This window comes from Pinus tabuliformis, chromosome 7, assembly GCF_031772625.1.
Source record: "Pinus tabuliformis cultivar Carrire ecotype Pingquan chromosome 7, CPIR1, whole genome shotgun sequence".
NCBI classification, from domain to species: domain Eukaryota; kingdom Viridiplantae; phylum Streptophyta; class Pinopsida; order Pinales; family Pinaceae; genus Pinus; species Pinus tabuliformis.
The window spans coordinates 41,848,829-41,865,210 of NC_142293.1; the positions used below are offsets into that span (position 1 = coordinate 41,848,829).

General features: G+C 40.6%; 1 protein-coding gene across 2 annotated transcripts in view; it reads right to left on the bottom strand.

The window, feature by feature from the left end:
* LOC149245138 (transcription factor GTE6-like) overlaps positions 1–16,382 on the bottom strand; it is a 229,504-nt gene that overhangs the window by 126,961 nt on the left and 86,161 nt on the right. For both annotated transcript variants that reach the window (XM_089457671.1, XM_089457670.1), the window contains exon 3: positions 5,513–5,725. In XM_089457671.1, coding sequence (XP_089313797.1) covers positions 5,513–5,725 — 213 coding nt within the window. The remainder of the gene's footprint in view (positions 1–5,512; positions 5,726–16,382) is intronic.

Genomic DNA, 16,382 nt, shown 5'->3' on the forward strand with positions numbered 1-16,382 from the left:
GCAACTAAAGGGAAAGTAAAAATCATAATTTAGTCACTCTCAACAGGAAATGTACCACAAAATGCAAAAGATGGCCGGTACATACAAATTTAGCACGTGGGAAAAAGCCAAACATGAGCTCTATCCCTTTATTAATGGCCATCATGCGCCCTAGATGAGCCCCCTCCATCATTAAGGAACTCGTGATTGACCCAACCACTGGTGGGCGATGAACTACCCCATCTCAAGGGGGTATCCACTGTTACATATTACACATCATGCTCTCCATCCCCTGGAGCCCCGAGCAGTTATAAAGAAAAATCAATCAAAGGCAAAAGGCATGTGAAGAAGGGTGGAAAAACAAAGGTCGGGGTAAGTCATGTACCACGATTTGCTCCCTCCTATACTCATATAACCAAGTGTATGCTTCCCTTGTTATAGCTACCCAATGTACATTGACATGTGGTCTGGATGTTTCCCTTCATCCCCACTCCATTCCATCATCATATCCTTTGCCACCTACCTCTTAAAGAATGTATTATGGACATGTCACCCCCTTTAAAGGTTGAAAACACCTAATATGGTCCTTGGTTAACCCCCTTTTGAGCTTGAAGACACTTGTACTTGCCAAAGCCCATTATGGAAGGGAAGGGCATGCCACCATGAAGTGCCCCATTGATCCCATAACTTGTAAGCATTAATACTTGATTATTCTAACGATTTGTTGTATTGGAAGGCAAGGGGACACATTGGATCTTATGCAGGATTGCAGGTAGGTCTTCATTTAGGGCTTAGTGTCCCTTTACGGGGTCCTAGCCCTCCAAAGGGCCACATTGGCACTTGTAGGGTGAGTGTTGAGAGTCATGGGCCTCCACTATAGCAGATATCATTTCATGGATCCCCAACAGTGTTCATTGATTGCTCGTGTTCCAAATTTTTGGATGAAGATGATGCACCTGGTCCGTCTATCCAACCAAATCCCTGGTCCGTCTGCCCAACCATATCCACCATTGCACCATACACTTGGCAGATGTTCCAGGATGCCTCCCACTGTCGATGGATTTTATGTCATCACTCCAGCCCTTACAGATGGTCTACAAGCATATTTGACCCATTCGAAGATCCATGAGGATGTCCTTGCGCCCCCACACCCACTTGGGAGCACCACAGGTTCTTCATATGATTACTAGGGGCCAACTCCTTGTCCACTATGCTTGGAGTCATTTTCTTCATTATGGCACCCCTTGGACTTCATTAGGCCTTCTCAATGGCCCAACGACTCATTATATTGATTATCCTGCCCTCTTGAGAGACTTATTTTTCATGTTATGGAACTATTTGGTGGGCTTGTCACTAATTAGGGTGTTAGTTTGCACATTAGCTACACTTTTAGGGGTTAGTTAGACTAATTAGACCAATCAAACTATTAGAGGCTCATATAAATACAAGTGAGGCCTCATTTGTAACTCATCATCACTTGGATTGGATCATTCTCGACAGAGAGATTTTCCTTATTCTTTTTGGAGGACGAAATTGGATGGATGGATGAATTTTGATGTTTGGATCTCTTTGTTTTTGTCTTGGAGGTTCTATATTAGCATATGATGATGATTGGATATACTTGTTCTCACATGTAAGTGCTCTTTTAATGCTATTTATCATTTTTTATGTCACAAGCATGTTGCTCGGGAATTTCGCTATACTAGAATGAAATTGTGTCGCTTTTCTTATGTGAAAGAGTGGAAATTTGTCTTTTACTAGCGTTGCATCATGTTGTGGGACATGTTTGAATAAGCGAATGTTCCGAGTGATATTTTGTTGAAATTATCTTGATAAGTCATCAGATATTGCACATTGAAGTATAAAGACCTTGAAACAATTATCCCATGCCCTAATTGCCATGCGAAATTGTTCTAGAGGCCTCCTAAAACCATCCCAAACATTGGAATCTTCTTGACTCCATTTCTCCCAAAGGATTAGGCACTAGCGATCACCTTAAAGCATATTTTTCTTACCTTTCTCTCTTTCTTTGTAGACCTAGCCTACATAGCTCAGTGAAGCATAAAAACTGATACTAAAGCAAGAAAACTGATAGCTTGGAAACTTGAATGTAAAAATACACAAAAGGTATTCTGTATTAATAATTTATTATATATATAAAATGTATAAGTGATATCGAATGTTACAATGAGGACCCTACTTTTATACCTCAATAAGTGTCCTTTCGTGATTGGGCAGGACCCTGCTTTTATACCTCAATAGGTGTCCTTTCGTGATTGGGCATGTCTTTTAGACATGCCTTTTCACTTAATTTAATGACTATTTAACCTAATTAATATTTGATTATTTAATATTTATATTTATGTTATTTATTTACTAGTTATGAATTATATTCATAACATAGCCCTTCCCTTCGAAAGCTTTGTCCTCAAAGCTTTAATGTTGTGGATTTTCTTCACTTAGTGTCTGTCATCTCGATCTGTATAATCTGGCCATCCTATCGTTTTATAACTCATAGGTAATATTCCCTTGATTTTTTATTTTTTTAATAAGTCTAATTTTTTTTTTGTAACTCTAATTTTTTTTTATTTATATATATATAGTATTTTTTACTGGTCGAGTATGTACGGGGTGTTATGCACAGCACCAACACTCCAGGGAATGACTGTTGCTGACGGGAAGCTGGGTCCGTTGCGTTCGTTGACCGTGGCTCCCGCAACACCGATAACACACGCAATAGTAATGCGGTGGTCGCCAGAAGTGAGATTTGGTGCGGCAACAGCTTCACAATTCGGCGAAACATTTCTAGTATAATGTTCACAGAGTCTGTCAACAATATCGAATCGCAAGCAATTGGACTGTGGAGAAATGACCGGTAGAGTTCATACTCTTTGATCGTCATAATGTCTGCATTGCCCACGTTTTGGTATAATATATTTGCATTGTTCAGTGCAAGCAACCAGTGATCGGCAGAAAGATGAAGCCAGTGCGGACTCTCCTTCTTAACTGTCTCAGCGATCATTTCGTGGATGTATGTCAACAGATCCATATGAATATTGAAAGCCAGCCGCGTTTCTAGAAACTCTTGGGGACCTTCTACAACTAGGAGTTGGTTGAGGTGAAATAGGGATACACGCAAAGCTTCACAAGCGTCCTCCACAACGCCAATACGATTCTCGCTCTTGAAAATACCCACTGCATAAATCACAATTTGAACAAATCCTTCACCACGCATTTCTGCATTTTGAGAATCAGTTGGCCATTATCTTCTGTAAAATTACTACGAATGAAGCAATTGAGAATCTGCGCAAAATTTTTGAGATCAGTGGATGAAACAGCCACGGGTTCTGCATCTTTAAGGTATTTCAGAATGCGAAGTAGTTGTTTGGGTTCCAGACTTTCAGCTATGAGCGAGAGAAGGCCAAGGACTACAGGTTGTAAACCTTCGTCCACCAATTGAAAATGTCTAAACAAAAATCCTATAAACTGAGAACTCCGAAGTCGTTTTCAAGTTTCAACTCGTATATTCGTTGTTGATGTGTAGCCAAGTCGAGGGCACGAATTGTTTGGAGAATTTCTCTGTGAAAGAGGTCTGATTCGTTAGTTTTTCTTCCCCGAGTGTAGGAGAGGGCTATAAATTCAAGAAAAATTGTCCCGTCAAAGCACACCCACAGAGGCCTCTTATCATTGTCAGGCTTGAGATCTGGTTCCTTCTTACCACTGCTTATATCAAAACTCTTTAAGATGCTTCCTGGGGTGTCTTGGATTTTTTCTGGCATATCAACCTCTATTGAAGTGTCTGCCACATTTTTTTTAACAATTGCTCCTAAGCTTGGAATGTCATCTCTATCATTTCCTTTTGGATCATCATCTTTTTTATTTTCTGCAACACCTTCATCTTCAACATTATCATCATTCTGATCAAAATCTTCTTGATCTATATCAGCTTCATCGAAATCATTATCTTGATCTAGATCATCCTCATTCACATCAAGATTAGCTTTATTTGAATCCTCATCTAGATCATTTTCCTTACTATCGATTTCCCTTCGACATGCATTAACTTCTGCGTATGATTTTTCTAAACGCTGAAATGCTTCTTGAATTTTACTAAACTGCTCAACGCATTCAGGACGTGAATGTAATGGCACATTGTGTGGCGAACAACGTTCAAAGACTCGCATCATTATATTGTGTGCCATGGCTCTAATACCACTAAAGCATAAAAACTGATACTGAAGCAAGAAAACTGATAGCTTGGAAACTTGAATGTAAAAATACACGAAAGGTATTCTGTAATAATAATTTATTATATATATAAAATGTATAAGTGATATCGAATGTTACAATGAGGACACTGCTTTTATACCTCAGCAAGTGATATCAAATGTTACCGTGATCCTGAGTCAGAGTTCGGAGGAGATCCCGAGGAAAGTCGACGACTGTTCCAAAAGGGCTTCGGTGACAGTTTTGTCCTGAAGCGAGTCAGGTATTACATCTACAGTTATTTAGAAATGTGGCATTAATATAAAATAGCGCAGAACTCAACTAGGGGACCATTGTTAGAATCAAAAAAAACTTTGTCGAATTTGCAAAATGGAACTTGGAGATGGAATTTGGAACTTTGTCGGTACTATGGAGTAGTCAAATTTATACTATTGAATGGATAGTGTCCTTGTTAAAGTTTTAATATATATTGTTGCATGAATTATTTGTCTTTCCTAAAAAATACAATTGCTGGAAGCCCTAGTTTTTTAAAGTCAGAAAAATTGCACTTGATTGTTACATTGTATTGGATGATCCTTCAATCTCAACGACCTACTCTTGTGGTCATTTGCTGGACATTAATAAAATTATTTTATCTTATCTTTAATAACATTGCTTTCTAAATTTATTGGCACTAGATATGTTACATATTTAACCAAAAGTTGGCATCCTAGTTCATCAAGGAAGATGTCACATTGTGCATCTATTCCAGGCACAATTTCTCGAGAGAAAATACTTTACATGTTCTAGATGTATTGTGCAGTTAACGCAGGATACTTTACATGTTCTAGATGTATTGCACAGTTAATGCAGTATACAGATACAGGTTCTTCATGTTCTAGATGTATTGCACAGTTAATGCAGGACTATGGATACAGGTTCTTCATAGACCATTTCTTATCCTTTGTACAGAATATGCATTAAATGGCACCCTTGCACCAGATATGCATGTAGGGGGACACAATCTAATGCACATCCTGCATAAAGAAGAGGTTTTGCCCATCATAGACAACCAGAAGATTTGAGGTCTTGAAAATTGAAACATCTGATTTTGCAAGCCAGCTGTTGTGATCCAAGTATATTACATGTTTATTGATTCTAGTTTGCTATTTCTTTCAGTAAGATTGATGAGAAAATCAATCATGGAAAGATAAAAAGTCTACTTGATATTTTATATTGGCAGTTTTTCAATTTATCAAGGAGCTGGATCTCAAACATTACATCAACATATTGAAGAATCGTAATAAGATATCAAAAAAGGAATCACCTGTCGCAGTATGGTGCCAAATTGGCGCATTAGTTCTGCCATTCTCTTTGAACATCCAGCCTCTCGACGAGATGCTTCCTGCTGCTTCCTGTGGTTGAGATTGATTTTCTCCCTCTCTCTATCTCTTAAAATGAAACTGGGCTTAGAATGTTGGATCTTGTCCCTGCTAGAAGATATAGGGAATCGAGAGATTTCATTGACCTTCTGCTCTAACTGCAATCCAAAGAACATATTAGACTTGTAAAGCAAGCAATTTCATCTTAAACTTTGGACTTCTGAAAAAATTATTTATAAGCATGACAATACATCTGCAATGAAAGCATGGCCACTGTATTGGCATTTAAAGAAACTTAATGGGAGTCAACAGAAACATGTTTACTAAATTGTGGAACCAGTCCATTTTAACAACCAAAAGGAGAACTTAATGACATTTGCATCTTATAGATATCCTAAGTTACTGGTGACCCTTTTTGCATCTTATCAGGTGCAAACCATAAAAGATAGTTGCTGTCAATTTCTATTAAACTATATAAAAAATTGAAAGGAAGTCACAACACTACATTTATAACAATGTCCAAGAGTTCGAATAAAATATCAATCAAGACAAAGAGACTAGTAAGGATATGTTAAATTAAATATCAGATTATAATGGTCAATTAGATATTAGGCATAGGCATTACTAAAGTCACTTGGACTTTAGGTTATTTATGCTTTTATGCTTTATTTCAACTTATTGTATTTTTTGGTCTATGCCACATTATAAAGCGGATTGACCTAGCTAGCTTGTAACTCTTCATAAGAAAGCTTTCACTTTCTCATTATTAAAGTAATCTTGGATTTCTTTGTGTTTGTGTTATCATTATATTGCATCATAACCCAGCATTCTCGACGCCATATCAACAGTCTCAACCCTTTGAAATACAAGATTTCCACTCTTGTGACTTCAACAATCTAGGTGACCACAATGCCTATGTGAGGGTGAAGACCTAGGGACTATCACGAGCAAAGATGGATTGAGGGATCACCAGTGTCACACATCAAATAACCAAAGGGTTTGGATCATTTGATACTAAGTATTATTTCGTTTTTAATATCAAAGAAAAGTAAAATATATATATATATATATATATATCACAACTGTTACCCCCCATGTCTGCAAGGATACATACAAACCATTGTAGCATTTATCACCACTATTGTAAGCCCAAGGTCACAAGTCAAAAGCCATGTAACAACCATGTGAAACCATGTATGAGGCATCCTAGAACTTGTGTCTTGTTGTTTGCGTCTTGTTGTTTTGATTAGACCATGCCCTATCCCTTGGAGTTCATCTCTACCTCCTCTCATCCTCTATTGGGTTGCAAGGTCCTAGGTAGGCCTACTTGAGGACTAATGGTTTTATGGGAACCTGCTTTTGTAGGGGTGATCACTGGTGTATGGGCTAGTCCATACCGCATCAAAGTGCACCAATGTCTTATTGCATGCTTATGAGTAGAGTCTATAGGTGGCCTTGGCTTTGATGAATATCTTTCAGGTAATTCTCATGTATGGTAGTCTCATATTGACAACTTTCATAATTATCGAAGCAATTCATGTTTCCTAATGCAACATGGTCCCAAAGGTCAAAAGGTCAACCTAGTCTCAGTTTTTTCAGCTAGATGAGAGGATTGCATGCCACATAAAAAAATTCCAAACAATGAAGGCAGTAGTAAGTTACAGCTGGTCAAAGGTGGTCAAACAGGTCATATGAGTTTCCAGGTGCCAGAACAGGGCCAGGGTTGGACAGTTTGGTACATGCATTACGTTACAAGTGATCTACAAAATGAGAGCAACAAAACCCCCTAGTCTCAGAATCCTCAAATTCCAGGGTATCATAGAATCAACAAAATGGACTGATGACATGGTAAGGGCGGCAATGATGTGGCAACCCTACGCAGGACGTGAAGATTTGAATACATACCCAATTTAGATCAAGGCTGGTTTCAGCAAACTCGTGTCAGATTGACCAAATTCACTAGGGTATTGGAGATCTAGAGCACAAGTGGCTAATTAGAGTTTATTATGGAGCAAAAGATCAAGAGAACTAGACATTGGAAACTTAACTAGCCGTTAGAAGGATCTAGCTAGCTATTGGAGGTACCTTGGACCAAGAAGTTGACAATGGACCATTAATTAGCTGTTATGAAGTAAACAAATCAACACAAGGACCAAATCAAACTACTTGAAAAGCAAGTCAAGCTTCCTCAAGAAGGATGTTGGGCTACTGTTGTTACCATTCTTCATCTTTGACCATTCCAGGCCACTTTCAAAAGGAACATTGGGTTTACTTGGACATTGTGGAGCAATTCAACCCCTTAGTGGGAAAATTAAATTGTTCTAATGTAAAATTTTATGAATATACTAAGTCCTCAACATGTGGATGACTAGTTAAAAAATAATTTCTAAAGGAGTCCAACTAGCCATTAGAAAATATTTATAAGAAACTAGCTTCCCCTCTAGCAAAAAATAGTTGTTGTCTTATGAGATAAGTGCCATCAATAAAGAACTTTCATTTGCAAACATGTGCTCAATTTTAGTTTGTACATTGTGTGGAATAGTTTTCACTATCATTTCGTTTCTTGATCAATGTTGTCTTCGTTTAAATCTAATAATTTTTACTTGTAGAATCACACTAAGGCTAACAGATTAAGCCACTGAAAGGATACATAGTCACGTGGAGGAGGTACACTAGGGAGCAATCCCACTTTGCCTTTTTGTCTACAGGTGGTTCATTCCAAGAAAGGTTGTACTATTCCAACAAAGTAGCTTCAACCAGAAAGGGAGCCCGTACTCCACCTCACATTCAAACCAAAGGCTGGAGAACGCCACGCTAGAAGTTGTTCCTATGTGGGTCTCAAAATGGGAAGAATTATTAAGTCATAAGTGGGGGTGATTTATCTTGTAGACTAAGCCCACTTTACTAACGAAGTGTAATTTCAACCAAGGAGACATGTGTTTCACAACCCAACAAGTGAGGTACATTTATTTTGGAAAATGGTATAATTTGCAACAACCATTTTTATTTAGAAACTCAAAACCTTTTTATTATTGTTTTAGTTTAGGATTTTACTAACTGATTTTTACATTGTTATATCACAAACAGCAAGAATTTAGCCTTGGGTTATTGAAAATAATGCTAAATTTTTACCAAGGATTAATACATTGGGCATTCTTACCCCCTTGTGTCAAGTGATTTAAATGCAGATATGGGCATTTTGTTGGCTATATCTTAAGAAATATACAACAAACAGCAAGATTTTCAGCTCATAACTGTTGATTTTCTAGTGCTAATTAGGCAAGCACAATTTCTGCAACTGATAATTACTTCCAATGATATATGATATTACTTTAACACACCCCAAAACATCATTAAGTAATTACACTCAGAAAATTCAATTGGCCAAATATTGACTGTCTCAGAAATTTACCTCCTTAGAAAATTCGGCCTCTTAGATTACTTCCCACGTGAGACTCTCACGGTGAGAGAGAGAAAAAAAATGTGAGTAATGAGTAGTTAAGTGTCTTTTTATAATGATACTAGGGTGCCCAAAGAGGCACATCTCGTTACAAATTAAATTCAATTTTCTTTCTTTTAACTTTCTTTCTTCTAAATAGTTGGGGAAAACCTCCCACATCTACCCAAAGATCAACATGAATTTGGTTATAATCCACCAACATAGTGCTTGACTTTGTTAAATTGTTCCTCCATAATTTATGTGACTCTTTGCATAAATTTAGGTAGAAGTAAAAAGTAAATATGTAATACTTTCTTTATATTTCAGTAATTAAACATTTTCCAAGAATTACTGCACACCATAATTTATGCAATTCTTTGCATAAATTTAGGTAGGAGTAAAAGTAAATATGTTGTACATAAAAATTGTAACCACCACAAATATTTAACACTCCCTCTGAGCTAGGGAGGTATTCACTTTGACTTCCTCAAATGTTCACTTCACTGAAAATTTCTCCATCCCAAAAAAAGAGTGAATGAACCTGCTATCTTAATGTATCCATCCACTTCATGTTCTATTCTAGAACCATGTGGAAAGCATCCTACATCAGCATCATGCAAAAGATCTAGTCACCCACTAACCAAATACCCTTTGGCAATATGGTTAGGTACCCCCTAACCGGGTTAAAAACAAAACTAGTCCTGGATCACCAACTAACCAAGTCATCACTTGGAACCAGGTCAATTTTCCCTGAACAATGGTGAAACCCTGGGCCCATTTACCATTCCCCCATGTCGTCACATAGCACTTGAATGGTAAAAATACTTGCCCAATGCTTTGAGGCACTCACTCTACCCACTAGCCAAATAACCCTTGCAATATCGTCCCTTCTGACCGAGGAAGCACTTGGCCCCTGATGTTATATGGGTCATTATCACCAGCCACATTACATGGCACCCGGTCAATATCTTTGACCTAGGCAGAATGTCTTCCTTGATGCTACAACATCAACACTCCAAGCTTGTCCCTGAAATATACAAACTTTATCCAAGACAGAGGCTTTATTGTAAAAATTTCTGTTTTCCCACCCCGGTTTTCAGTTTCTCCTTATTTCTCCCATGTAGTTAAATGCCCATTCCCATAACCATACATTTAACAGACTGAAAAAAATAAATATTGCTGAAAACACAAATTCTGGAAATTTTTCAGAATGCTGGAAATTGCAGAATTAAAAATCAGCAATTAAAAACAGCCATTAAAACACATTAAAACACTGATATTTTTGGTCAACTTGACCCTGGAAAAACCCCCTACAACTCTTGGGGAAAACCAGTTTGAGAGCTCTTCTTTATTTCTGAAAATTGTCTTTTTACAGTGAGAATTATTCAGCAAAAAATCAGCAAGCAAATTTACAACTTATCTCCTTTCCCGTGCCTCACAGCAATCTGGAAATTACAGCAAACAGGACAGCAATAAATGTTGTACGACCTCCGTTTTGTGTGCAGAAAAATCAGCAAACTGCTCCTCGATTTTTGTGCAAAAATCTGCCTTTCACTATGTGCTGAATCAGCTGTACAAATCTGCTCAACTGCTGCCTTGGAATGTGTGCCAAGCTGCTGTCTCCTTCTCCTTCCTGTTCAGAAATCTCTCTTGCTCTCTTGCTCTCCTTCTCCCAATCTGCTCATGAAAGAATGAATGACCTTTTCCTCCTTTAATATAACTCCAAGTGACTTTTGGGTGATCCAAGTGACTTTTGGGTGATCTCTAAATCCAATGGCTGAAATAGATTTAGATCAATGGTTGAGATTAAAGGCTCATTTAAATCTCACTTTCTATTTTTTAATTCACCCCACTTTAATAAAGACCCACTTAGTCATTTATTTCCAAAGTCACTTTTCCTTTCTAATTTTTCATTGACTTTATAAAAGTCACTTTAAAATTAGACTTAATAACTTTATCACTTAAAGTCACTTTTAAATTAGATTTAACTTTATAAAATTATAAAGTCACTTTAGGAGAAAAATTAAATTCTTTTGAACACTTTTCCCTAGGCCAAAGATCAAAGCCTAAGGGAACCACCTGTCCTCCGGTACCAAATTTCAACACTCCCTCTTACCGAGGAAGGTGTTCCTCACCACACCCATCTTGTCTCTGAAGTAGACATGCTTGCCCCGTGGTAAGGCTTTGGTAAGGATATCTGCAACCTGCTCATCAGTGGAAATATACTCAAGCTTCACAGCTCCCTTCTGAACATAGTCTCTGATGAAATGATATCTGATCCCGATATGCTTTGACCTGTCATGAAATACTGGATTCTCCGTGAGTTTAATGCAACTCTGATTATCACAGTAAATCACTGAAGGTCTCAACGGCTGACCAAATAAGCCAAACAACATCTTGCGAAGCCAGATGGCCTCACAACTAGCTAGACTGGCTGCCATATACTCTGCTTCCGCTGAACTCAGTGCTACTGACTGCTGCTTCCGGCTGAACCATGACACTACTGCTGAACCCAACCCAAAACAACACCCTGAAGTGCTCTTCCTATCAGAAGCACAACCTGCCCAATCAGAATCAGTGTATCCTGCCAATCTCACTCCATCTCCTGCCTGTAGTCCAGACCATAATCCACTGTCCCCTGCAAGTACCGCAAAATGTGTTTTGCAGCCACCCAGTGAACCTTCCTAGGCTCACACATACACTGACTCATCGTGTTGACTGCAAAACAGATATCTGGTCTAGTGTTGACCAAATACATCAAGGAACCAATCAGCTGCCTGTACAATGTGGGATCCACCAACTCGGAATCCGAAGCATGAAGCTTCTTCCAGTTGGTGATCATCGGTGTCGACATGGGTCTACAATCCTCCATGTGGAATCTGCTAAGGATGTCCACAATATACTTCCCCTGCCCCAGGAAGAAATGCCCCTCCTCCTGCCACACCTCCAAACCCAAAAAGTAATGCATCAAGCCGATGTCCTTCATCTCAAACTCCGCCGCAAGATCTCTCTTGCAGTGCTCTATGAGTCTCTCTGCACCTGTAATGATCAAGTCATCCACATACAGCACCAGAATGAGAGGCTCCTCACCAATCACAATAAAGTAAAGGTTCGGATCTGCCTCACTCTTTGTGAAACCCATCCCCTGCAAATATGCATCTATCCTGGAGTACCAAGCTCTGGGAGTTTGCTTCAGGCCATAAAGGGCCTTCTTCAATCTGCACACATGGGACTCCTTCCCATGCACCTCAAAGCCCTGTGGCTGCTCAATGTACACCTCCTCCTGTATGAAGCCATTGAGAAATGCGGTCTTCACATCCATCTGGTGGATCTTCCAACCCATCTCTGCTGCTATCGATATAATGGAGCGGATCGAAGTATATCGAGCCACGGGAGCGAAGGTCTCCTCATAATCAACTCCCTCTACCTGGGAGAACCCTCTAGCCACAAACCTCGCTTTGAATTTCTCAATGCTGCCATCTGCAGCATGCTTTACCTTGTAAAGCCATCTGGAAGTAACCACGGATTTGCCCTCAGGCCTCGGCACCACCTCCCAAACATCATTCTTCATGATAGAAGAATACTCCTCCTGCATGGCCTCTCTCCAGACCTGCTGGCTAGCTGCCTCCTCATAGCTAGAAGGCTCAGAGTCAAGGATGCTGGTAACCATCGCCATATAACTACAAAACCTCTCAGGTGGTCTACTCTCTCTGACCGGCCTCTTCGGCTCAGCAACAGATGTGGCATCTCTCAAGGTGTCCTGAAGCCACTTGGGCTTCCTCTTCCCTGAGCGCACTTCTTCCACCGGAGAATGAAACTCCTCCTCCTCATCATCATCAGTAGCCTGAACTCCTGACTGTCTGTCTGCTGTCCTCCTGCCTGCACCTGAACCTGTAGAAGCTGAGGTACCGTGTGAACTGTCCATCAGTGGACTCCCTAGTGAACTGCTCTGTGAACTGCTCTGCATGCTGCCCGGAGCACCACCCCTCTGGCTCGATGAGCCACTGCTCACTGACGGACCTGACATCCTCATAGATGTACCTCCGGATCCTCCTGATCCCTGCCCACTGGATCCCTGCCACTGACTCAACTGCTGCTGAGGGTCTGGCCGATCCAGATACTCTAACTCCCGTGACCTCCTAAAGGCCCTGTCCTCCTCGAACTTCACATCCCGTCTGACAACAACTCTCCTCTGTGCAGGAATGTAAATCCGAAAGGCCTTTGAGGTCTCACTGTAGCCCACAAAGATACCCTTCTCTGCGGTGGGCTCTAGTTTGGTCCTCTTCTCCTTGGGTATATAGGAGTATGTAATGCATCCAAAGATATGAAGATGACCAAGATCAGGCTTCTTCCCAGAGAAAGCCTCCTCTAGAGTCATGTGCCCCAAGGCACGATGCGGACTCCTGTTCTGCAAGTAAACAGCTGTGTTGCAGGCCTCTGCCCACAAGAACAATGGCAACCCCTGATCATGTAACATAGCTTTGGCAGCCTCTATGATGGATCTGTTCTTCCTCTCCGCAACCCCGTTCTGCTGGGGGTTGTAAGGAACAGTAAACTCCCTCCTAATGCCTGCCTCCGCACAATAGTCAACAAACTCTCCAAGGGTGTACTCTCCTCCATTGTCCGACCTCAAGGACTTGATCTTTCGGCCTGTTTGTGTCTCCACAAGAGCTCTGAACTCCTGAAACCGCTTGAAGACCTCACTCTTGGTCTTCAAGAAATAAATCCAGGTCCTCCTGGAGTGATCATCAATGAATAAAACATAGTACTCATACCCACTCAAGGAAACATGAGACATCTGACCGCTCACATCGGAATGAATCAAATCAAGTATCCCCGTCGCTCTGCTGTCACTGCTGGGAAAAGGGGATTTGGCAAATTTGCCCATCGCACAACCTCTGCAAGTATCAAAGTGATCAGTACTGAAATCTGGCACACCTGTAGTGATCTCCCGCAATGTCCTCAAGGCTCCATGATACATATGTCCCATCCTGCGGTGCCAAATCTCACACAGCTCAGAACTGCTAGCTCTGTTGTCGGTACTACTGCTCAATGCCAAAAGGGGCTGAAATGCAAACTTGTACACCTTTGCATGGCGTACACCTATCACTCTAGCTGAATCAGCTGGAGTGTCCCTGGGATACATCAACACCTGTCCTCCCCTGAACAATACGTCATATCCTCTGTCCTCCAAAGCTGAGACGGATATGAGGTTCTTCCTCATCCCTGGCACATAAAGAACCTCTGACACCTTCAAGGGAGGTTTGGACTCCCTCTGAAATGTCACTATCCCCACCCCGACTGCTCTAACAACTCTGTCATCACCGAGTACTACCTCAATATCAGTGCCACTCTCTGAAAGCTCTGAGAAGTACTCACGGACTCCTGTCATGTGACGTGAAGCCCCACTGTCCACATACCAAATACCTGTAGATGCTCCGCTAATCGAGGGAAAAGCATGCTCCCTCTGAACCTGTGTGGCAGGTGATCCTGCACTAGAGGACTCACATGTAGTGAACGCAAACTCCCGGTCAAAACGACCTGCAAAGTCCTCAATCTCAGCTGAAGCTGCCACGTCCTGGTTCTTTCCCTTCTTCTTCTTCTTCTCCGGACACACAACTGCATAGTGTCCCATCTTTTGACAATTCCAACACTTCACCTTGGAATAGTCCTTCTGTGTGTTCCCCGGTTTACCTTTACCTTTGCCTTTGCCCCCACCACTGCTTGTGGAAGCCTGCTTCTTCCCTTTGCCTTTCTTGCCTCCTGCCACCAGTGCTACATCCTCATCCTGCTCAACTGGCTTGGCTGCCCCAAGCTGTCCTTTCCTGATCTCTGTCTGAATGCAATCATCCCAAAACCTCTCCCATGTGGGAAGGGTCTCACGTGCACAAACCCCATCAGCAAAGTTCAACCATGAACGGGGGAGACCATTCACTGCAATACGCACCAACTCAGTGGATGGAATGGCCTCTCCAATCGCTGCCAACTTATCTCTCACATTGGTAATCTTTGTGAGATATCCAGCTGCACTATCATTACCCATCTTAATGTTCTTCAGCTTCTCCTTCAGGACCATCTTCCGGTTCTCATTGGTACTCTGGTAGAGATTGGACAATGTTGTCCACATCTCATGGGCATTGCTCTTTCCTCTCACATGAGGAATGCAATGGTCTTTGATTCCGTCTAGAATCAGCCTCTTACCCTTATTGTTCTTCTTTTTATACTCAGCCAACTGAGTAACATCAGTGGGCACAACAACAGGGTTCTGTGCAGTATGCACCATGATATCCCAGACTTCTGCCTCCTCAAAGATACTCTGCATTCTCTCCTTCCAAACGCTGTAATTTATATGCCCATCCAGCCTATCCTCCACCCTCAATCCCAATGACATCCTGCTGTCCTAAAACTGAAAAATAGCACTGTTGTAGTAAAGATAAAACTGTTGTTTATGAAAAAATCAGCTTGCTGGAATTTTCTGAGTGAAAAATCAGCAACTGTAATTTTTCTTTTTGCTGTCCCAAACTGCCCTTCAGCACTCAAGCTCCGATACCATGTAAAAATTTCTGTTTTCCCACCCCGGTTTTCAGTTTCTCCTTATTTCTCCCATGTAGTTAAATGCCCATTCCCATAACCATACATTTAACAGACTGAAAAAAATAAATATTGTTGAAAACACAAATTCTGGAAATTTTTCAGAATGCTGGAAATTGCAGAATTAAAAATCAGCAATTAAAAACAGCCATTAAAACACATTAAAACATTGATATTTTTTGTCAACTTGACCCTGGAAAAACCCCCTACAACTCTTGGGGAAAACCAGTTTGAGAGCTCTTCTTTATTTCTGAAAATTGTCTTTTTACAGTGAGAATTATTCAGCAAAAAATCAGCAAGCAAATTTACAACTTATCTCATTTCCCGTGCCTCACAGCAATCTGGAAATTACAGCAAACAGGACAGCAATAAATGCTGTACGACCTCCGTTTTGTGTGCAGAAAAATCAGCAAACTGCTCCTCGATTTTTGTGCAAAAATCTGCCTTTCACTATGTGCTGAATCAGCTGTACAAATCTGCTCAACTGCTGCCTTGGAATGTGTGCCAAGCTGCTGTCTCCTTCTCCTTCCTGCTCAGAAATCTCTCTTGCTCTCTTGCTCTCCTTCTCCCAATCTGCTCATGAAAGAATGAATGACCTTTTCCTCCTTTAATATAACTCCAAGTGACTTTTGGGTGATCCAAGTGACTTTTGGGTGATCTCTAAATCCAATGGCTGAAATAGATTTAGATCAATGGTTGAGATTAAATGCTCATTTAAATCTCACTTTCTATTTTTTAATTCACCCCACTTTAATAAAGACCCACTTAGTCATTTATTTCCAAAG